This window comes from Antechinus flavipes, chromosome 2, assembly GCF_016432865.1.
Source record: "Antechinus flavipes isolate AdamAnt ecotype Samford, QLD, Australia chromosome 2, AdamAnt_v2, whole genome shotgun sequence".
Lineage (NCBI taxonomy): Eukaryota > Metazoa > Chordata > Mammalia > Dasyuromorphia > Dasyuridae > Antechinus > Antechinus flavipes.
This window is the reverse complement of record NC_067399.1, coordinates 388,254,813-388,279,293: the sequence shown is the minus strand read 5'-3', so window position 1 is coordinate 388,279,293 and position 24,481 is coordinate 388,254,813. Positions and strand designations below refer to the sequence as shown.

The window sequence follows — 24,481 nt, the reverse complement described above, 5'->3', positions numbered from 1 at the left end:
ACTAGATATTGACCTCAAGATCCAAAATTCATCCAAATGACTGACTTAGCTGTAACAATCCAAGGGAGAATGTAGATGATGTATTAGGAAGAACACTTTTCACAGAAAAAAGCATGAATATTTTTATTTGTATATTTTCAGGTCAGATACAACATGAGAAGAAGAAAAATAGTCTAACATTGCCATCTTTTCATAGAGCCAAATGTATAAAAGTCCCCATTGCCTTGAGATGATGTGGTCATAATAAACAGCAATAGGAGATCATCATTCAAAATGAAATGATTTTAGATACCCCAATGGATGAAAAAAGCAGTGAAGTGTTTACTATGGTGCCAAGCACTGTGTTTGTGACATAAACACAAAAGCAAGGACAGTCCACTCCTTAAAGGAGTGTACATTCTAACAAGGGGAGAGAAACATAGGGTAGAGGTGACCCAGGGTCTGACTTTTTAATCTCAAAAGTATTGGGATGCTAAGTGAGACTATATGGGAGTAAATTCTTTTCTAAACAGACCTCTTCCAGAACAATGGTAGAATTTATTAGAGTGTGGTTCCAGAATTGGAAGAGAAGAAGGGATAGGAATGTGAAGAGCATTGAGGTTAGGCAGATGGATCTACAATAAAAAGTGAAGCATGGCTGAGAAAGCTGTCAAGAATCCCAGGGAGTAAGTTCTGGAAACAAAAGGGTTAAAACCTCTGGGGCACTTACTTTTTTTTTCACTCAATAGTATTTTATTTTTTCTAATTACATGTAGAGATAGGTTTCAATATTCACTTTTGTAAGATTTTGAGTTCCAAAATTTTTTTCTTCTTCCCTTCTTTCCCTTCCCCTTCCATCCCTCTCCCCACGACAGCATTTTAAAATAGATTTCTATATTAGATATTCTATATCAGAATTTTTAATTCTGTGAATTTAATGCTGTGAAAGAAAAATCAAAGCAAAAGGGAAAATCCATGAGAAAGGAAAAATCAAAAAGATTAAAATAGTATGCTTCAATCTGCATTCAGTCTTCATAGATCTTTCTCTGAATGCTGATGGCATTTTCAATCCCAATTCTATTGGAATTGTCTTAGATCGCAGTTTTACTAAGAAGAGTGGTCTTTCATAGTTGATCATCACATAATCTTGCTGTTGCCGTGTACAATGTTCTCTTAGTTCTGCTTACTTCACTCAGCATCAGTTCATGTAAGTCTCTCCAGGCTTTTCTGAAATCAGTCTGCTCATCATATCTTACAGAACAATAATACTCTATAACATTCATATACCATAATTTATTCAGCCATTCCCCAATTGATGGCCATCCATTGTTTTCGATTCCTTGCCACCACAAAAAGGGTTACTACAAACATCTTTTACATATGGGTCTTTTCCTTTTTTTATGATTTCAGGCTCAAAAGTGACACTGCTGGACTATAGTTTTCTAGTTCTTTGGGGCATAATTCCAAATTGCTCTCCAGCTCCCCAACAATTAATCCCAATTCACAACTCCATCAATAGGCATTTACCTTAAAAAATGTATATCACCTTATATGCCTTTTACTTTTATATAAGTCTTTTCAACAAGATTCTAGTTGGATCTTTGACAGGGAGGGAAGTTTTATTATCTCTTTACTCAAAGAGTTCAATTTGCTTTTAGTGACTGTTCATTTACATAGTTGTGGTTATTGGGTGTGTTGTCTTGGTTCTGCTTAACTTGCTCTGTAGCACTTCATAGAAATCTTCCTATACTTCCCGGAATTCTTCCTATGTGTAACTTCTTACTGTCAAATACATCCTGCCCTTACATCCTTATGCTATCATTTTTTCAATCATATTCCAACTGAAGGGATCACTTTGCTATCACAAAGGCTGCTGCTATAATTATTTTGGTTATATGGGTAATATGCCCAGTAGTGAAATTTCTGGATCAAAGCATGTATAATACAATTGTTTTTCTTGTATAACTACAAAACACTTTTCAAGTGAGTATTGGACTCGACAACTCCATCAATGCATTAGCGAGCCCTTCAACACTGGCTATTTTTGGTCATGCTTGCCAATTTCCATAATATAAGATAAAACTACAATACTCTTTTTTATTAGCACATTTCTTACTCTATTTTTAATATTTTAATATATTATTTTTAACAACCTTTTCTTTTTTAAATTTTAAGTTCCAAATTTTTTCCTCCCTCTCTCCCCCTATCCACAGAAAAGGCAAGCAATATGATATCACTCATATAAATGAAATCATGCATAACAGTATTTCCATATTAGCCATATTTTCAAAAAAAGAAAGAAAAATAAAGAAAAAATTATTCAATTTGCACTGAGTTCATCAATTCTCTCTCAAGGTGGATAGCATTTTTTCATCATGAGTCCTTTGAAATTGTCTTGGATCACTGTATTAATCAGAGTAGCCAAATCTTTCACAGATTCAACAGGTCACTATTACAAGATTGCTGTTACTGTATATAAATGTTCCAGTTTTGTCCCTTTATTTTGCATAAGTTCATATAAGTCTTGCTGTGTTTTTCTGAAACCATTCCCTTTTTTAATTCTTATAGCACAATGGTATTTCATCACAATCAAATGCCACAACTTCTTCAGTCATTCTCCAAATGATCTTTGATTCTCAATTCTTTGCCATCACTAAAAGATCTGCTAGAAGTATTTTTATAAAAATAGGTTCTTTCCTTTTTTCTTTGATCTTTGTGATATAGACCTAATAGTGGTATTACTGGGTCAAAGAGTAGACTTTTTATAGACCTTTGGTCAAAGGTCCAGATTATTCTCCATAATGGTTGGATTAGTTCACTATCCTACCAGTTGATTAGTATACCTATTTTTCCCTCATCTCCTCCACTATTTGTTATTTCTGATAGACGTGAGATACCTCAGAATTTTTAATCTACCTTTCTCTAATCAGAAAGGATTTAAAGCATTTTCATATTATAAATAGCTCTGATTTCTTTTTCTTGACCATTCATCAACTGGGAAATGGTTTTTATTTTTAGAAATTTGACTTAGCTCTTTACTTAGTATATATTTAAAAAATGAGACCTTTCAAAGAATTGGAAAATTAGTAGATGCTCATCAAATGGGGAATGGCTGAATAAGTTATGATATATGAAAGTAATAGAATATTATTGTTCTATAAAAAATAATGAACAGGCTGGTTTTAGAAAGGCCTGAATTTACCTGAACTAATGCTGAGCAAAACAAGCATTTTTGTTTGTACATTGTACACAGCAACAGCAAGATTGTGTGATGATCAACTATGATGGATTTGTTTCTTCTCCGTGGTTCAGTGATCCCAGGCAATCCTAATAAACTTTGGATGGAAAACATCTAAATACAGAGAAAACTATGGAGACTAAATGTAAATCAACACATGCATATTGACTTTTTTTCTTGTTTTTTTTTCTCATGGTTTTTCCCTTTTGTTCTAACTTTTTTCCCCAACATGATCCATAAGGCAGTATGTTTAAAAAAAAAAAAAAAAAAAGCAATCTATAAACAAAAAAAAAGTTATTTTTACATGTAATTGGGGAAAGTAAACATTATAAAAAATTTTTTTAGATGAGGGCTTTATCAGAGAAACTTGCTGTAAAAATTTTTGATATTACTTCATTGTCTAGGGCCCAGCTTCTTAAATTGTGGATCATGACCCCATATGGGATCTCATAACAGAATGTGGGGGGCTTGCAAAACTATGACTATCAATAAATGTATGACTTGGATGCCTATTGTATACACACCTAGGATTACATAAAAATTTCTCAGGCAAAAAGGAGTTGTGAATGGAAAGTTCAAGAAGCTCTGGTCTGTGGTTTATTTTAGCATAATGTGGTTTCCTTAATTATTTCCTTTAATTAGGGCTGTTTTGGCTTTTCTGTTGTCTGAGATCATGATTGCCACCAAAGATGATGCTTTTTTATTTGTTTGAAACAAAAGATTTTGCGATTCTGCTCCAGCCTTTATTTTGTGTTTTTGTTTCAAGCATGTCTAGTAAATAACATGTCGTTGGATTCTGATTTTTAATCCATCCTGCTATTTGCTTTGGTTTTGTGAACTCATTCTTTTCATATTCAGAATTATGATTATTGTGTATTTTCCTCGAACCTATTTTCTTGCTTCTTCCTCTCTCTTTATCCTGTTCCTCCTCAAAATTGTATTTTGCTTCTAACCATTGCCTCCCTTAATCTGCCCTCTCTTTTTATCATCCCTGGTCCCCTTTCTATCATTCTTTTTCCTCCAATTTCCTTATTGGATAAGTTACATTTATATGGTGTATATATTCTTCCCCCTTTGAAACAATCCCAGTAAGAGTGAGGTTCAAGCATTGCCTGCTAACTTCTCACCCAGCACTCTCTGCCATTTTCCCCACCATTTTAAAAGCTCTTCTTTGCACGCCTCTTTTATGTGAGATTTTTCCTTGTGCTTCAAACTTCCCCCTTCTCCCTGTACATCCCTTTTCATCTTCATTTTTTAAAAAATAATTTCAACAGGGGCAGCTAGGTGGTGCAGTAGATAGAGTACTAGCCCTAAAGTCAGGAGGACCTGAGTTCAAATTTGACCTCAGAGACACTTAACACGTTCTGGCTGTGTGATCCTGGGCAAGTCACTTAACCCCAATTGCTTCACAAAAAAATTATTATTATTTCAACATTATTGACTCATGCCCATGCCTTCTATCTATTTAAACTCCTTATATTTGCTTTAATGATAATAAAATTCTTAGGAGTTACATGTAACATCTTCCCATATAAGAATGTAAATAATTTAAATTCCTTATGATTACTTTCATATTTGCCTTAAATCTCGTAAGTCTTCAACTTCACCAGGAATGCTTGAAAGTTGTTTATTTCACGAAATATCCATTCCCCTATTCCCAGAAGGATTATACTCAGTTTTGCTGGATAGGTTACTTTGATTGTAATCCTAGCTCCTTTGCTTTCTGGAATATATTTCAAGCCCTCTATTTAAACTAGGAAGCCATTAAATCTTGTGTGATTTATCTATGGTTTCACTGTTTTGAAATGTTTGTCTTGCTGCTTGAAGTAATTTCTTTTTGTCTTAAAAACTCTAAAATGTGGCTATAATTTTCCTATAAGTTTTTATTTGGGGATCTCTTTTAGGAGGTAATTAGTGAATTTTTTTCAATTTCTATTTAATCCTTTGGACCTAAGATATTGGGCAGTTTTTCTTGACATTTCCTTGAATACAATGTTTGGGCCCTTTCTTTGATCATAATTTTCAGGTAACCCAATCTCAAATTATCTCTCTTCTCTTTCCCAAGTCAGATATTTTTCCAATGAGAAATCTCATTTTCTTCTATTTTGATTTTTAACTTTTGACCTTATTTCTTGAAGTCTCAGAGTCATTAGTTTCCACTTGCCCAATTCTAATTTTTAAGGAATGTTTTTCTTCAGGGAGCTTTTATACCTATTTTTTCTTTAGCCAATTCTGCTTTATAAAGAGTTCTCTCTTCAACGAATTTTTGTACCTCTTCTACCATTAGAACATAAAAATTCATTTTTTTCTCTCCCATAGTTTCCCCCAAAAATGATACAGAAATGTGTATCAATAATTAATTAAAAAAAAATTTGTTCACATTCTTTGACTACTTATCAATTGGGGATATCTTCTAGCGTTATTTATACTCTCGCATGTTTATATATATATGTGTATATATGTATTGTCAATTCTCTATACTTTCAACAGGGGACTTTCATTGATGATGTTTTTTAAGTTCTTTCAATTTGTTTTCTTTTTTTATTATTAAATTTTTATTTTTCCCCAGTTAGATTCAAAAATAATTTTTAACATTCATCTCTAAAACTCTGAATTCCATAATACAGAGTAAAAGATACTATTATCCTTTTTCTGTCCAAGTTTTCTTTGAAAAATGAATCATATAGAAACATTTTATATGATTGCACATGTTTAACATATATAAAATTGCTTAGCATCTCAAGGAAGGAATAGAGATGGGACAGAGAATTTGGGACTCAAAACTGAAAAAAAACCCACAAAAGTTAAAAAATTGTTTTTACATGTAATTGGGGGAAAACATATTATTAAAAAATAATTGTGAATTCCAAATTCCCTCCCTTCTTCCCTCTCCCCACCTCTCACTGAAAAAGCAAGCAATTTGCTATAAGTTATATGTGTAGCGAAGCAAAACATTTCCATAACAGCCATACTATGAAAGAAAACAGACATCCCCCCAAAAAAGCTCTTCAGAAAAATAAAAGTACAAAAGTCTGTATTCAGACATCATAAGTTCTTTCTCCAAGTATGGATAGTATTTTTCATTATAAGTCCTTTAGAGTTAAGTATTACTAAAAATAGCTAAGTCATTCACAGCTGAGTGTAACATCCTGCTCATTATAATAGTATTCCATCATAATCATATAGCATAAATTGTTCATTTATTCCCCAATTGATAGAAATCCCATCAATTTCCAAATCTTTGCCACCACAAAAACAGCAAATATTTTTGTATATATATGTCCTTTTCCCTTTTTTTTTTTTTAATCTCTTTTTAAAAGCAGAGCTAGTAGTTGTAGTGCTAGATCAAAGGGTATGTATAGTATGGTTTTATAGCCCTATGGGCAGAGTTCCAGATTGTTCTACAGAAGAGATGAATCAATTCACAACTCCACCAAAATAACATTCTCAATTTTCCCTCATTCCCTCCATCATTTGCCATTTTAGAGTGTGTTAGAGCATTTTTTCATGTTAATAGATAGGTTCGTGACTTCATCTGAAAAATTTTCATATCTCTGGATCATTTATCAATTGAGGAATGGTTCTTTTTTTTTTTTTTTTAATGAATTGTATTTAGTTGTTTATAGTTGAGAAATGGGTCCTTTAAATCAGAGAAACTTGTAGTTATTACTAATTGTACTCTCATCTTGTTTCTTCTATTTATTCTATTTTCCTTTTATCCTGTTTCTCCTCAAAAGTGTTTGCTTTTGACACCTCCTCTCTTCTATCTTAGTTCCCCTCTTTTTTATCCACTTCCCTTCCTACTTTCCTGTAGGGTAAAAAACAAATTTCCATACCCAATTGAATGTGTTATTCCCTCTTTTAGCCTATTCTGATGAGAATAAGGTTTGCTCACTCCATAATTTCCTCGTTCCTCCCCCATTATATAAGATTTTTCTTGCCTCTTTTATATAAGATGATTTTAGTTTTTGGATGTCAGCCTTTCATATTTAACTCACACCTATGCCCTCTATATTTCTAACTGCTCTAATGACAAAGTTCTTATGAGTTACAAGTATCTTCCCATGTAGAAATGTAAAGTTTAATCTTATTAAGTATCTTATGACTTCCCTTTCCTTTTTATCTTCTCGAGTTTTATATTTAAAAGTAAAATTTTCTATTCATCAAGAATGTTGCAAAGCCTCTAACTGCATTGAATATCCATTTTATCCCTTGAAGGATTATACTCAGTTTTGCTGGAAAGTGAATTGTGGTTATAATCCTCTTTTACTCTTTGGAGTATATTTCTAGCCCTCTGATGTTAGAATCCTTACAAGCTGTTAAGTCATTAGAATTGATAGAGACAATAATTATCTAATTTAGCAAGGTTCAGTATGATTGATCTGGTCTTACAAGGAGATGTTATGGGCCAGAACTTGAAACAAGGTACTAAGTGGAACTGATAGAAACAATGCTTGTGTTCACACCTTTAGAGAGCTCATATAAGCAAGAAGCTCTTAGGGCCAAAGAGCACTCTGGGACAGACACAGAGGCACTCTGGGAGATACAGAAGCCCACAAGCCCACTCTTGGAGGTGGAGTCAGAGTCATTCCATCTTCCATCTTTGTGCTGGCTGGGGGCTGAAGAAAGCAAAGGCAGAAGCAAAGGGCAAGCTGCAAGAGCTCTTGGAATCAAGGAAGGAGAAAATAAACATTTGGATTTTATCAGCTGGCTGTATTTGGGGTGATTATTACTCTGAACTGAAACTAAGGCTGCCTCCAGAAAACTTCCCCAAGAAACCTGCTCCCAGAGAACCATTATATTTTAAAGAAGAGAACACCACACTCTGATCTTTTACGTAGAAGACCTTGCATTATCTTGACTGGGGCTCCATGATAAATGAATTGTTTCTTTTTGGCTACTTGCAATATTCCCTCCTTTATGGGATCTCTTTCAGCAAGTGATTGGTGAATTCTTTCAATTTCCATTTTACCAAATGGTTTTAGACTATCAGGACAGTTTTCTTTGATAATTTCTTGGAAGATGATGTCTAGCATCTTCTTGGTTTTTTTGGTTTGTTTGTTTTTGTTTTTTAAATAATGGCTTTTAGATAGTCCAATAATTTTAAAATTCTCTCTCCCAGATTATTTTTCAGGTCAATTTTTTTTTTAAATTCATTGAGACATTTCAGGGTTTTTAAAAATCTTTTGATTTTTAGGTATTTATTTCTCATAATGTCATTAACTTCCCATTTGCTCAATTCTAATTTTTAAGGAATTCTTTTCTTCAGTGAGTCTTTGTATCTCCTTTTCCATTTGGCCAATTCTACTTTTTAAGGAGTTTTTTCCTTCAGTGAATTGTTGTGCCTCTCTTTCCATTTTGCCAATTTTATTTTTGTTGTTTTTTGCTGGGCCAATTGGGGTTAAGTGACTTCCCCAGGATCACACAGCTAGGAAGTGTTAAGTGTCTGAGGGCAAATTTGAACTCAGGTCCTCCTGACTTCAGGGCTGGTGTTCTATCCACTGCTCCACCTAGGTACCCCTTGCTAGTTGTTTTTTAAGGCATTCTCCAAGTTGGCTTTTTTGGTACTTCCTTTAATATTTGGCCTAGTCTGTTTTTAAAGGCGTTATTTTCTTCTGTATTTTTTGCGTCTTCTTTACAAAAGCTAGTCATTTTTTTTTCATGACTTTTTCATATCACTTTCATTTCTCTTCCCAATTTTTCCTCTACCTCTCTTACATGACTTTTAAAATCCTTTATGAGCTCTTCTATGATTTGAGACCAATTCCTAATTTTCTTGGGAGGCTTTAGATGTAGCTTTGTTATTTTCTTCTGTGTTTTGATCTTCCTTGTCATCATGGTAACTTTCTATGATCGTTATTTTTTTCTGTTTGCTCATTTTCCCAGTCTATTATTAGACTTTTCTTCCAAGGTGGTATGGTAGGAGAAGTGTTTATTAATTTTCTGGCCCATGCTCTGATCTGTGACAAAAGCATTCTTTTCGATCATGAAACTATGATGAGGGTCCCTGCTCTACTGTGGCCACAAGCTTGTGTGCTAGTGCACGTGATTCTCATAGAATTATGGGCAAAACAACAAGAATCCTGTCTAAGTGCCAGCAAAAAAACCCATTATCTCCTTCTGACCAGTTTGACTTTACTATCTGTAGGCTGAGAGCTCTGGAACCATTGCTGCTGCTGATTAAGCAGCTACCAAGACCTACTCCTAGTTTGTTGGGGTAGGGGTTGGGGTTGTGCTGGCACAGCTAGTACTGGATTTTGCTCCACTCTCAGCCAGGTGGGACAGATCTTTCCTGCTGACCTTCTAAGTAGTCTTTGGCTAGAAAATTATTTCAACTCATCTTTCTGTCGATTCTGTTTCTGGATTTGTTTTGACATTATATTTAGGTATGCAGAAGGATTTGGGGAGAGCTCTGGCACACTGCTGCCTTTTCTTCATCATCTTGACTCTGCTTCCTAATCTTTATTTCTCTGTCCCTGAATTCTTTTCCTAGCTATAGTTACAAACAATATATGACCTAATCTTTTTTATGCTGTGACCATTAACATTCAGTTGATACATCAATTTTGTTTTTATTATGAAAAATGGGAGTCCTCTCAAGAATTTGTGTCATTTCTACAATTCCAACTTAAATCAGTAGCATTTTAGCAGCTTGCTTTTATATAGTAATTTTAAGATTTGCAAGGTGCTTTATATATAATTATTTTCAGTCACCCATTATAACAGCTCCATGAAGTCGATATAATTATCTTTATATTAGGAAGAAGAAAAACAGATTCATTTGAGGTATAATAACTTGCTGTTTGAGGTCCCACTATTAGTATTAAGTCAGAAGCAAGATTCACAACTAGATCTTGCCTGACTTTAAGCCCAGCAATCTTTCCATGATAACACACTGTCTTTTCAAGTTGGATTCTGGTTTCAGCTGAGCATTTAAGTACTTTTAATCTTTAGTTTTACACCCCTGATAAAAGTATTAAGATATCATATAGTCAAGAATGCTTGCATAAATGTCTTATTTTATTCTGGTACAGTCTCTTAGTGTTCTATCTATTGTATCAGTATGTAGCTCATGCTGGATAATGACTAGTTGTTATCTGAGGAGCTTCTTTAAGTAACAAATCCACAGTAGACAGCTGGGGCTAGTTAAAGTATTAAACTGTTACAATGTAATAGAGGCACAGTTGTACAGCTACTGAAGAATGAATCAAGCATCAATAATCTGAAACTTCTTTCCAAATATCTACACAATACACCCCCATCAAACTGGTTTGCAAGGAACAAAGCATTTAAGTAATATCAGAGATCATTTGACACCATGGTTCAGGGGTTTAGGGAGTCCCATTACCATGAAAAATTTGGGGCAGAAGAAGATTCTGCTGCAGATCCTATTCTTTATCAAACCTTCACATGGGTTTTCCTGTTGCTGGAGAAATGCCAAATAAACCCCTAAAATCATTTCTTCTTGTGAATGCAGAAAAATCTGATTTTTCCTCAGGGACAGTAGATAAGTATGATTAGCAATGTCAGGCTCAAGAGAATCTAAATTGGGTAAAGCAAATGCATGGGATATTATTTCCTAAAGAGTATAAAACAGAGAAACATGATTGTGTGTAAAAGAAGGAACTGAGTAAGATACTGATAAACTACCGCAACTAAAGATCTTACTGAATATCCTATGGGAAAAGGTCTAGGTGAAAAAGCTGTAAGCCCAACTATATCCACTAACACATGATACGTAAGAAAATGGAATGGGGGAAAAGATTCCAGGCAGTCACAGACACATGTGAGCAAAGGGATATAGTTAGAAGAGCCTTACAATTAGAAAGAAATAGGGAGAAATCTTCATTTTATTCTGAGGTCAGAAATACAGAATATTGTTCTAAATTACAGCATGAGGACTCTGAGAAAGAGTAGGGACAGGCCTGTAGTTTGCTTTACATGTTTATTTCAAAAGAGAGGCACATCCAGTGTGATAATCTTATATGTATGTGCCCAACAATTTGAAATCCAATAAAGCCTATTTGTTCCTTTACCTTGTGACAGTTCTTATGTCAAGTTACTGAGCCCACAGATAAAAAGTAGTTTTCTCCATAGGGGAGAATTCTTGCATCCAATAAACACAACCATCAGCTCAGTTCTACTATTATTTATTTTTTTAAATATTTTTGAAAAAATATAATTTTTTTACAATATTTTCAACTTAAACACTATTCACACTGAACACGTATGGCAGCTTAACCTACCCAAATATGAAGTTTAAGAAGCCAAAACTGTTCTAGCTTTGTTAAAAGAAAAGTTGTTGTGCTGTAGACTATTGTGTAGTGATGATTAACAAAGCAAGGGAAAAGCACCACTCAAATCAGAATGCTAAGACTTCCTTGGTTCAATTTGACTAAGTGTTATATGCTAAAATTTACATAGACACAGCTATGAAGTACTGGGGAACTTGGAAGATGACGTAATTTTCAAATTACACTCCTCCTTGGATGTATAATTAGGAGTGGGTTTCAACATTTCTAACATGATAACATAATGTAAAAATCAGGGGGTAGTTTCCATCCATTTGTTACTCTGTAACTTCATAAGCCATTCGAGACCAGCTGGCTTGCGTGGAGCTCTTTCATTACCAAGTCTATTCTTGAAGTATAAGTTTCTCTCCACGGGGACAAATACAATACTTTAACAATACTGAAGTCTGAACGAAGTAATTTGTATAACAATTAGAACTTTACTTTCAAAATTGACTTTTTTTTTTTTTAAGTTAAGGCATTAACAGGTGTTGGTTAACACCAAGTGACCAGTTTAGTCTCAATTAAAACAAATCATTTAGTCAAATTTCTAAATCTCTTTCAGAGGTTGTCTGATTTGTCACAACTTGACTGGTGCTTCTTTCCTCACTGTCCTTCACATCAAGCCAAGGTCCAATTACTTTCAGTAAACGTTTGACAGCTTTTTACTTAATAACAGTCTCAGCACTTTTATTAAGCATGCAAGACTAACAAAACTTTGGCAATGCATAAGTGTAACACAGTGACAAGAAGGGAGAGCTTTTACAATTAAGTCTTCTAATACTGCCTTCACAGTGTGGAAATTGTGCTACATCCACCAAAAGAGGGCCCCGTCTACTCAAATATTTAGTACTTCACCCCAGGAACAAACTCCTTTGCATTTGGATTCAGATTACTCTTGACCTGGAAAGTAAGAAAGCAAGTTTACTAAAAGACTGCTCCTAAAAGCTCATTAGTATTCATTATTTCCCCACAAGCAAAAGTAGTTTTAAGTTCAAGGCAAAGCAACAATTCAAGGTTCAATTCTGAAGATCGGTCATTAACTCCACATCTCCAGTGACAAAAGAGGTAAAGACCAAATGTGATATCTTCCTGACATTAAAGCAATGTAAGCTATTCTAAACAGGTTGGAAAATTCAGGGAAGTTATATTTTAATCAGGAATACACACTCTGTATTAACTGACAGTATGATTGCTCAAAAGATTATGGTGATGTAATCATGATGTCTCCTTTTCTTTGAACACCAAAAATCTTAAGACCTCTGAAAGTTAGAGATACTGTAATAGGGTATTTATGTATTATTAACAAAAGTTTCTGATGTAATGCTTTTTACTGCAAACAACCAAGTAATCATGTTGATTTGCAAATTATCTAAACCCTGGTTTCTCTTTGCTACTCCCTTTCCCTGATTGCCTTTTTGGAAGCTGAAAGATGTAAAATTCAAAATTAGTCATTCTACTATTTTTAAGTATTAGAGATGAAAAAACTATCAAAACTATTAAGTAAAAAGATTAATTTTGTCTTCTCCTTTATTATGTAGAAAGCTAATGTTTTTTAAATCCTATAGGCAATGTTCATTGCAACAAAGCCTAAACTAAACTGGGAGCCAAGAGACCTATGTTCTACTCCTACTCTAGTTCTAGATCACCAGACTAGTTGTGTGACCTTGGGCAAGGGATTTCCTTTATATATGCCTTAGTTTCTTCATCTCTAAATTATAGTAGTTGGGCTAGATGATCTCGAAGGTCTTTTATAGCTCTAAAATTCTATTGTTTTTTAGGCTTTCCCCAGACGTGCAAATACACAAACCAGAGGACAAAGCATAAGGGAACAAAGGGATGCCTTTGAATTCACAAATTCTTCTACCACCTCTTGATTTGGCAACTTATGAAGAGAAAGGCATCAGGATGCACTCCAGGGCCTGGGATATGTGGGCCTGAGAGATGGAATCTGGTTTTTAGATTACCAGCTAGAAGCGATACTTTATTACCTACACAATATCCTGTGGCAAGAGCTTAATTCCATTTTCATATTTGGTACATAATAAGCATTTCCTTGGTCAGAATGTATTTCCCCCAACCCAAATAAAAATTAAAAAAAAAAAAAACCCCATATCATAATAATCCAAAATGCATACGTATTTTTTGGCAACTAAAGAGAATTAAGATCCTTCATATTTTAAGTAATACCCATAGGTATTCAAGTTGAACAATCCAAGCACTGTACTGTAGAGTCATAATGAGTGACATCCAAAGTTGTATTCTTTATACCTAGGCACTTCCTTGCAAAAAGATGATATTTGATAAATATTTACTTATTGACTGAATTATAACGTAGCTTTAAACAGGCAGACATTTCAACAAATTACTCAGAATAAAAGTACTTGTTCCAGCAATAGCTCTGTGTTTATTATAACAAAGGACACACTTACACCGTAAATTTCAATGTTCTCTAGTAGCCCTTCGGAATAGTACTCAAGCTCAGTGACCAAGCAACAGCTGCATATGATGTTTCAGAGACTGGGAGTGAATTCCAGAGTGGCTAGGGGTTGTAAATAGGATAGAAAAGCTGGCATTCAGTCCTCACTAGGTTTCCTAGTTTGATTTTAGCCTTATTAGTTATCTTAATCTGAAACTGAATTTAATCAAATAAAGACTTGATGGGCCCCATACTAAATGATGTTATTTAGTTTTTATTAGAATTCTGGGTGTTTCTATTATTGCAAATACGAATCCTGTATATTAATAGCTGTCAACAATGAAAAATGAAAGACAATTTAAAAACATTTGTGCAATTAATTTTTGCTAAGAGATTATTAAACTCAAATCTAAAACCAAAAATAATGAGTTGGAGTATTTGAATCAAAAACTTTAGGTTATAAAAATATCATTGATGCTAAAATGACTGAATGGGTGTACAAATACTTAGAACCAGAATTTAATTTCTTAAATTTACATAAACTTGTTCTCAACCAACTAATAATCATCATGGCCCTCCCTTTAAAGATAATATAAATAAAGCAAATCTTTAAAGTCATTTAGACCTCCTAGAAAGGGAAATGAGACAGGGAGATTAAGTGACTCAGACCAGGAATAAATAAATGTTTAATATGAGACTAGCATCAAGGAGACCTCAATTTTTATTCCATGTTGGGGCTGAAGCAGTTCAAACCAATATAATCCATCACTGAATCTCAAGCTTTGGAGAAAGCACCACAACAATTTTGGCCAAAAGAACTACTTCTGGAAAAAAAAAATGAATTAGCAGGATCAGAGGATTTTAGAACTGGTGAAACTTTAGAGATCATCTAGTCCAACCCTCTCATGTTACGGATGAATAAAGAGGCTCAGAAAGATTAAATGGTTTATGTAAGGTCATACAACTATTAAAGTGTAATAAGTAGGGTTTGAACCTCAGTCTTCTGAATGACTGAGTTCCACTCCTTAGCACCTCTTCTCAATAGGTTTTCCCACAAATTAGCAAAGATGAACTAAATTTTAAAAAGATGAAAATAAATTTTTTTTTACCACAAGATCCTCCAGAGAAGAACTGTCACTGATGACAAGGTCATTAAACTGGTCCTGGATTTGGTCCATAGTTTGTGGGAGGTCTCGAGCTGGAATGAACCACTCATGTTCTTCTTCTTCTTCCAGCATTTCCTGGAAACAGCGTTCAATAAATTCTTCTTCCCACAACTCCTCTTCAATCTAGCAAGATAAAATGAATCTTTCAATTAAAAATTTTAAGCACATTTTAAAAACAAACAACATTCCCCCCTCTGTTTCTATTCTAATGAGATTTCTTTTAAAATTGTTGAACTATCAGATAAGATTAAGAATCAGTGCCATAAAGATACTAATATTAACAGAATGTTTTTCTTTCCTCCACTGTTTGTATCTGTCAGAGAAGTAACAAGACAAAGCAGAGAGCATTGCTTTTGACCTACTCATCTGCTGTGAGGAAGCCATACTGGTTACTGGATACAATGTCATTACTTAGGAGTATTCATTTGAAGATCAAGCTCTAAGAGGAATATTACCAAGCTTACATTATTTTTTAGAACAATGCTGAAGAAACTGACAGTGTCCAACACAATTTTAAAGAGTAAGGTGATATACGATTATCTTGAACAAAACTCCAGTGATATAGGATGAACTGATAAAACGTATGCGAGTATCCAAGAAACTCACCATTTTCAGAGAGTAGCTATGGTCTAAAATTTGAAATTGAAGAAAATAAGCCTTTTGAGAAGTTGTCCAGGTTCTTGCCCACATGTTTAACGTGATATAGTAACACTAGTATAATTGGATTATGTCTTAGCAAGAATCCAAATTTCAGAAAGTACAAAGTCATCAGAGCCTGCCTTGCTGAGTAGATAGAGGGTTGGTCTGGAAGGCAGAAAGATCTGTGTTCAAGTCCTTCCTCTGATTAGGAGCCTGGCTATGTGATGATGACCAAGTCACTAAACCTCTTAATCTTTCAGGTAACAAACATTTTATGTCCCAAAAAAGAAGCACAACTACATTGACACAAAGAGTTACCTCACCTGGGCATTCTCTATATGAATAACTCCAATTTCATTTTTGTCTTAGTTGCAAATTATAAGGTAAGAACTCCCCAACAAGCATAGAGAAGTCTCTTTACTCGAAGGTTGGAAAAAGCACAGTTCTGGGAAAAAAATCTTTACACAAAACATGACCACTAACCTGTCTGTTGAATTCCTCTTCATTTTCCATCCACATGTACTCAGCAAATGGATTATCATCTTCATGAGAATGACCATTAATAATCACATCTTCATTGATGATGCTTGGGCTAGTACTGCTGCGACTTGGATCTTTCATGGTTGTATGTTAGTTGTTTTTGTAACCTTACAAAAAGAAGGCTAAAGTTAGTTGAGACTGTGAAGGAAACACTCTACCAAACACTCTAGTGAGGTTACATAAACCAACAAAGCACTTCAAAATGCTTTACATTACAAGAAATTATCTAGGAATTGCCGAAATTTGCCTAAAATAATTTGAATGAACAATGACCTGCAATTTCAAAATCTGCTTTCTTTTTTTTTTTTAAATAAAGGGGATCTTAACATAGACTGCACTGGAATTGGAATATGGAGACCTGCAATTAAATATAAAACAAAGGAGCTAGATTACATGATCTCTAAAGTCCCTCAGAATTTTACTATTTTTTTATTCATTTAATCCATTCATTCCTTTGCTTTACAACAGAACTAGGCTCACCCTGGAAAGGCTAGTGATCAAATTAATTTCTCCAAAGTCAATTTTATTTTTAGGTTGATTCCCTTTGTATAAACCAAATATATTTTTAAATAGGGCAAAAAATTCAAAACCCCAAACAAAACTGAGTTTGTGTCTAGTCCCGATAAATTCAGATTGTTGGAGAAGTAGTGTATTTGTAGTGTTATACGCTTTCTGGAGAACGCTATGAAACACCATTCTAGAATCTCTCCTCTATTGTCACTCCACTTGATAACCCTCTTTCTCAGGACCTTCAAAAATTCTGGCATATAACTACCTTCCTTCAAATGTTTACAATTTCTATTAAAACTGGGATATATCACGCTCTGCTAATAGAAAATATTTAATATAAACATAAGATCATAGATTTACAAATGGGAGGATCCTGATAGGATATACATTCCACCTCCTTCATTTTACATTAAAGGGAACTGAGCATATTAAGTGTCACACAAGGCAGTGTTAGAGACTAGATTGAATACAGGCAATAAATCATCTAAGTTTAAATTTTTATGCTTTATAGTCCTAAAAAACTTTATAAGATAATGTTAAAAGGGAATTTTATTAATAATTTGAAGAGTAATTTGAATGAATCATGAACAAAAGGGAAAAAGACAGTATGCAGTTTAAAATACCCATCTACCCCTGCCTTTCCTGAAACTTAAGATTTACTACCAGAAATGTGGTTCTTTGGATAAAAATTCAAAAGAGAAGTTGATCTGCCATATGTGATGCCGGGACTTCATAATGTAGTCTGGAGATTTGTCTGTATTCCCAAATATTAATGTACGCAAATAAACCTGAAACTTATTCTCAATAAACAAAGGTTTACCTTATAACTTCAATCTTTTGTTTTATGTAGTTTTATTTGGGGAGCGAGGCACAGCAAGGGGTTTAAATGATGACTTTTCCCCCAAACGCTATCCCTTAGGCTTTTTGTGGGTTACTACTCACAAAGCAGCCATAAAGCTCCTTCCCCACCACTTTACTGGCCCTTAATCCTAGTTACTTTCAACTGGGGTGAGAGAGGGTGTTGAATAATGATAGAACACCTGTAAAGAACTGTTGATGCACTATGATGCAGTAAGTTCATTTGCCTCTTTCACTATGATAAAACCCAAACCATGTAGAAGAAATCTATTCAATTTTTCCTTCCAAGTTCAGGATTCTTTAGTCCACAATAGATGACAACTATAGAAAAAGAAATTTCAGTATCAGCTGGGGTGGGAAGCATGGCACTCTGAAAGCAGATAAGACAAGGATTTAGAAAATTAATTTTTATGATGGAAATATTTTACTGTTGTTATATTTATAATTTAAGTCAAAAGAAACAACTAATTTCAAACTGCTGTATTTGCAGGTTGAGTTCACATGTTTAATAAAATCCTCCAACTTAAAAAAAAATTCAAAGAGAACTCCCTGTTTTTGTCAAATAACCAATAAACTCATGAAATGTTGACCTGACTTAAAAATATTACTAATAACAAGGATCTAGCCTGCCTTACAATTAGATAGAACTAAATATAAATGGACTATTCAATAATCTGTGTAATTAAGCTACATTCAAAGGTATCCTTTAACAGTCTTTAACAGCAACTAACCTTTTTGTTCCTCTACTTAAAATTTTATAGAAAATGAACCCCACTTTATCAAAAACTTCAATATTAAAGTACAAAGATACCTTATCTCCTTGCATAATGCAACATAAAATTCTTAAGCTTAGGGTATTAAAAAACAAGACCATCCAAAACTGGATGTCCCAATCATATTTTAACTTGCCAGCAACTATATACAAGGACACCAGACATATAACCATATGTACTGAAATACTTAATTTGGTTTCAAATATGCTTTAGTTAACTCAGTTGAGTATCATACAGAATCAAACCTAGCAAAAGCCCTGAATTAAAGCCTTTTTCAAGTGTTATGGGCAAAAGTTTGTGCCAACACAATGAGAAACCTGCCTAGGCAAGTTCGGGAGCCTAGAAAACATCAGGGGACTCCTCTCCTTTCTTGATGGCAACTACTAAAGGATGGCTGAGCAAGGAAAGGATTAGGAAATAGGTCTTAAGCTTCAAACAATGCAGTTAGACAGAAGCTAGGTCAGCTTTTTGCCCATTATCACCTCATCAAATCACATCTGGCTTTGAAGGCCATAAAAGACAAGCAGCTGACCAGGATCATTTTTAGTCAAGTAGGGCTGTTCCAAGTAATTGATAACTGCAGCAAGCAAGAATTAACAAGCAATAAGTGACACTGATGATGATGATGATGATGATGATGATGACCATGACTACTACTACTACTACAACAACATCTTACGCACAAGATGAAAGAAACAATTGCTGACTAGATTTTGGTCCCTCGATACAAGTGGGAGCCAGAGGGGTGAGTGTCCCCTACTCCCAGAATATGCTATTATCATTAAGGGGCTTGATAGCTGGTGAGATTGAATATATTTTATTCCTTCCTCCTACAATTAAATTCTCTACCCTTCTGGTACCAGACATATTCTTCAAGGCTACTTTCTTTCTTTTCTTTTTTTTTTTTTTTTTTTTAATAACTTTTTATTGATAGAACTCATGCCAGGGTAATTTTTTACAACATTATCCCTTGCATTCACTTCTGTTCCGATTTTTCCTCTCCCTCCTTCCACCTCCTCCCCCAGATGGCAAGCAATCCTTTACATGTTGAATAGGTTATAGTATATCCTGGATACAATATATGTGTGCAGAACCGAACAGTTTTCTTGTTGCACAGGGAGAATTGAATTCAGAAGGTATAAATAATCCGGGAAGAAAAACAAAAATGCAAGCAGTTTATATTCATCTCCCAGTGTTCTTTCTTTGGGTATAGCTGCTTCTGCCCATCTTTGATCAATTGAAACTGAATTAGCTCTCTTTATCGAAGAGATCCACTTCCATCAGAATACATCCTCAAACAGTATCATTGTAAGGCTACTTTCTTAGAACCTCATAAATCTTTAACTTCATGTTCTCAGCTTTATTAGAAATTGATCATTACTATTAGCTGACATTTCCAATGCATTCTAAAACACTTAATCTTCACATCTGTCCTGTTGTGGAAGTGAAGTAGCAGACACAAATGAAGTAACCAAGGTGCAATAATTTTCCTTTATTTTCTATTTCAAAAGTAATCATGACTTGAAGATAGCCCTATTAAGCTAGATAATTAAATTGGTAATACTACTATTGCAGGGCTGATGAAAATTTATGAGCCCAATTTCCTGTTAGACTCAGATTTGAATGGCCAGTACAAACTAACAAAAGCTTTTATAACCGAAGGAAAAAGGTGCTAGAAGTGACAAATCCTAATCAAAAATTTAAAAAAATTCCAAACCTGGACTCTGACAAAGTCATTAGGTTCATGGATTGAGTCGAGAAGGGACAATTACTCCAATCCCTTCCTTTTATAGTTGAGGAAATTGAGATTTGTCTAGATCACACGTTTAAATTAAGAGGGTATCTGAGAACAGGCTATGAATGCAAGTCTTCCTGACTCCCAAATTCAGCACCCTATCTTTTAACACAGTTTCTTCAATTTCAATTAGGGAGAACTTTTATTTGGTCTTTGGATTTCTAATTTGGGAGTTTTAGCTTAATTCAAATATGGGCATATGCTGAACAATTAACCAGAATTAAGGAAATACAAGGCAGGATATAAAACTATTATCGAACATTCCATAATGTGTCTGCATTATAATTTAATCCAGGAGCTGTTACTGTATATAGAAAATTTCTTCTAGAACTTAATTCAGCTATATTACCAGATTAGCATCTCTTCTTAAATAAAAATTCTTTTGGAGAGAAAGATAAAGATCAAAGGAAAAAACAAAAACATTAAACAACACTGGAATCTAGAGTCATTTGCAGATGATACCATGCTTAGTAAAAATGATAGCCATAAGACCCAGTTCAAAATTTGCAGGAAGACCTTTAAAAGAAATCTGAAAATTCTAAATGGTATGATTTTTAAAATCCTCAAATGTTAAGAGAATAAAATGATTAAACTCTTTTTTCTTTTTGATGATTTCAGGGAAAATTATAATTTTGACAGGATGACAGTGACTCCAAAGTAAGTAAGCAATCCTTGCTAGTTCCTGCAAGAAATAAAAGCTTTCCAAATGACTACTGCAAGAAAGTCTGAATGATAATATTTATCAAATAGCTCATCAGACTAATATCATGTTAGATTTTATCACAGACAATGAACCACAGTGCAACCACCTGGGACAAAATTTATTAGCATTAATGTGAAAAACATGCAAATTGTACATATTTCTACCTGAAGACTTAAGTAGCAGCAGCAGTAGTAGTAGTGGTTGAGTAACATTTTATAAATTATAAGATTTTATAAGTTTCCATGTTTGAATATGTTTTGAGTCCATTTTATAGGACCTTTAGAATATGCTATTTTAATGAACACCAAGTTATGGGTCTACAAAAACAACTCCATTCTGTAGCAACAAATTTGTACCCCAACCTCAGCCAGCAATTCAACAAGAGGGGACCACTAAGTTTATGGATGGCTTGGGACTATAGGTAAGATTCAAAAGAACACCTCCTACTAATAAATCACCAACCCAATTATAAGGAATGAAGAAACTCCAAACACCAGAATCAAGTGCACTCAAATTTCTAATTTTGGGATGTACATATTTACGTGTACATATTTACATTTAAGAGCATCAGTTCCTTGAAGACAAGAGCTAGATCTAAGAAATACTCGAGAAGACACTTTCTATCTTATCTGGTGTCTGGTTCTAGAAAATTAGAATAGATTGTGTCTGTATCAATAAACTTAAAAAATCCTTACACTCTTCACCTAGTCCAACTTAGGTTTTATAAGCTTCTCATAGTTCAGCTCTGCACAGACATTCCAACTGCCCTCTCCCCCCAAAACAGAAAAATCATGTTTTATGCAGGTGCATAGGTAAGATTATCAAAAGACCACCTAGTATGCTAATGAAGCTTAACCAAAATCACTATCTTATTAACCTGAAAAACATCTTGCTCTATACCTTTCATGTGTCGTCTTTTAACTGTAAGATGTAGTCAAATTTAAGTTAAAAATTTCCAAAAAAAGGATAGGGGAAAGAATTCCAAATTCTTAATTTCACAAAGCTGGAAAGGATAGAACAGCAATTACAACAAAAACACATGATTTTTGTATGAAGAACTTAAAAATATACTCGGAAAAGTTGACAAAGCCAACCTTCCCCAAGTATTTATCTGCATCTCTCACAGAAAGAGCTCAAGGCATCTGATAAGCAGTTTTTAGTGATTTGCAAAGTCAACCAAAACTAGAAGCCAGTACAATGCTTTAAGGTGCTGCGGCAAATGACCTGGCTGGGCTGCTGCGCAGTCCACGTTGTCCCGCAAACCTAGTCCCAGGTGAGGGATAAAAACAATGTAGCAGCTTGGGGAGCGACGGGTACCATTGATTTGGGTACACCTGCATACGTGTCCCAAACATGTGCTACAATCACTTAAAGCTGGAGGAGTGATGAGCCGGTTAAGAATGGGCTCAAAGGGCTACAAGCAGCTTCTCTACCCTTCCCTCCTGGAGTGCTTTGAGGATGTCCCACCAGGTCGCCCACCCCTCTTAGATTTGGCAATAAACTGCGCAGGCGCGGCAAGGGTGGAAGGGAAGGGGAAAATGTTGCGCGTGGTGACGCGCAGGCGCAGACAGGGACAAACAATGAGCTTTGTTGCCCGGGTGGCGGTGGGAGGCGGAGGGAGTGGGGAGAGAGGTGTGTGCGGGGAGGGGGGAGCGGACGGAGGGAAAGGTTGGTATCCCGGCAGCCCCCGCGCGCGACCAAAGACCCGGATGGAAAGCCGCGAGAACCCAAATAATAAATCATGACAATAAAAAAAGTCACCGCCATTTCGTGGGGGAGAAGACAGAGTCCTCCGCCCCTTACACCCGCGAAGGCCAAGAGGGACCGGGGCTCCCCCAGCCCGCAAGGCCTCTGAGGCTCCCTCAGCCGTCATGGAGTCCCCCTCCACTGCTGCGCCGCCCCCTCCTCCCGCCGTACCGCCCGGAGGGGGCCCCCCTCACCCAGTGCACGGCAGCGGGGACGGCAGCCAGCGAGTCCTGTCGGCCTCAGCGGATCTCCACAGGCAGCGCCGCTCCCCCCGCTCTACGTGCGCTTCACCCGCCGCCTCCCTTCCCCAGTCCCAAACAAACACCCAGCCCGGAAGTGACCTCACTTCCGCTGTAGGCCCCGCCCCCATTCTCCTCCTCCCTCCCTCCCTCCCTTGCCTTCCACTAGAGCTATAGCGCGCGCCGACTCTTCTTTACCTAGCTCCTCCCTCTCCACACCAGTTTCGGGCCGCAAGGTGGCTACAGATCGGCCTGCACCGGACCCCAAGGCTCAACTCTTAGGTCGGGTGGTTATCAGGGGAATCAGGATTTCCGAGTTCCGCCTAGGGTAAGGCAGTACATATCCTTGTGTCAGAAAAGCCCCCAACCCATTCCACAGAAGCGAAGACTTGAGGACCCCGAAAAAGAGGGCCGGGCGAAGGTCATTCATTGGGCTGAGACGAAATTCTAACCTCTTATCAGAGGTAACCTCAAGGGAGAGTTGACAGGATGACTAACGGGTGCACACAACGGCCCACATCTGTACAGATTCAGATAACACAATGAAGCTTGCATCATTGATAGCTGTCCTGGACTTAGTTCTGAGACTTGTGGGACTTAAAAGACACAAAGGGAGACCGTGAAGGGTCCTTAAGGGGCTCCTGGGAAGTCTAATCTGAGGTCTGAAGAGTAGATGCTATGCAAACCTGATAAAGCCTGCCTCAAAAAGAGAATTCCTTTCTCAGACGCCCGAGTTGGGAGGATCATTCTCCCAAATCCAAAGTTAAGTCAGGTGCGTAACGCCCCTTTACTGTTAATCGTTTGCCTCAGCAGCGGCTTATGTGCTCAAATAGGGTTCTTTTCATCCATCCTGTCCCTTCAGAGTGGCCCTTTTTCTACAGCTGCGGAATTTTTATAAGTTTTCTGAAAACCCAATATCTTGGATAAGGCATTATACTCCAGAATTTGGGGAAAGATTTGGCCTCTAAAGAACAGTTGATATCTACCATAAAGAAAGGGAGTAATGCTCTCAATCTGTAGAATCGGATAAAAATTAGTTAAGAAGATGGGATGACAGCTCTTTAGCAAAGAATGAGGTATAAAAATGCTGAGAGAATTTGGATGGGACTGACAAATCTGAGGGAGTAGACTAAGCTAACAAAAAAAAAAAAAACTTTGAGAATCTGAAGTAACTTGGTGACTCATTTGACCATTATAATTCTCAAAGCCCAGATACCTAAGTCTTAAAAGAAATAAACAGTCCTGAGATTCAAGTACTTAAATGTTATCATCTTTCCTTCGAGTAGCTTAAAGCCATCTTGTCCATCATACAATTGTTTGGCACTGTTGGTTTTTCTATGGTTCAAAAAAGTGTACTATTAACATTTGGACATATTTAATTTTTTAAAATTTAATTCTTTCCCAGTTAACACTTTAAACTTGCTTATGTTCAGTCTATCACCTTATTTTCTTCTTGTTTGATCATGTATTTGGGGAATGCTGACTTCAGAACAGAGAATGTTAAAATATATTGGCAATATTTAGAAACATCCAGGTATTCATTTCTATCTACACAAATGCCAAGCAGGAAAAAAACCTGTGTAAT

The 24,481-nt window shown here is 35.7% G+C and overlaps 2 protein-coding genes across 8 annotated transcripts in view; one reads left to right on the top strand and one right to left on the bottom strand.

Annotated features, from left to right (window-relative positions):
• The window catches only part of SLC23A1 (solute carrier family 23 member 1), a 38,319-nt gene extending 17,401 nt beyond the window's left edge, over positions 1-20,918 (top strand). The window contains exon 15 of one of the 4 annotated variants that reach the window (XM_051978497.1): positions 20,827-20,918. The gene's annotated coding sequence lies outside the window, so the exon portion shown is untranslated. Of the gene's footprint in view, positions 1-141; positions 6,817-7,689; positions 7,921-13,289; positions 13,617-20,826 lie in introns of those variants that run through there. The other 3 variants (XM_051978494.1, XM_051978496.1, XM_051978495.1) reach the window with 3 other exon arrangements.
• PAIP2 (poly(A) binding protein interacting protein 2) lies at positions 11,352-23,640 on the bottom strand. Of its 4 annotated transcripts, none has more exons than XR_007950759.1 (5): positions 22,852-23,632; positions 16,216-16,379; positions 15,037-15,216; positions 13,941-14,751; positions 11,352-12,411 (listed from the first exon to the last, which is right to left on the bottom strand). XR_007950759.1 is itself a non-coding variant. In XM_051978498.1 (5 exons), the coding sequence occupies exons 2-4, from the start codon at positions 16,351-16,353 to the stop codon at positions 13,961-13,963; spliced, it is 408 nt and encodes a 135-aa protein (XP_051834458.1). In that variant the 5' UTR covers positions 16,354-16,379; positions 22,852-23,640; the 3' UTR covers positions 11,352-12,411; positions 13,941-13,960. The 4 variants fall into 4 exon arrangements, 3 of the variants coding, with proteins under 3 accessions (XP_051834458.1, XP_051834459.1, XP_051834460.1); XM_051978498.1 differs by having other exon boundaries at positions 13,941-14,050; positions 22,852-23,640; XM_051978499.1 differs by lacking the exon at positions 22,852-23,632 and adding an exon at positions 17,603-17,773 and having other exon boundaries at positions 13,941-14,050.
• Positions 23,641-24,481: the final 841 nt, after the last annotated feature.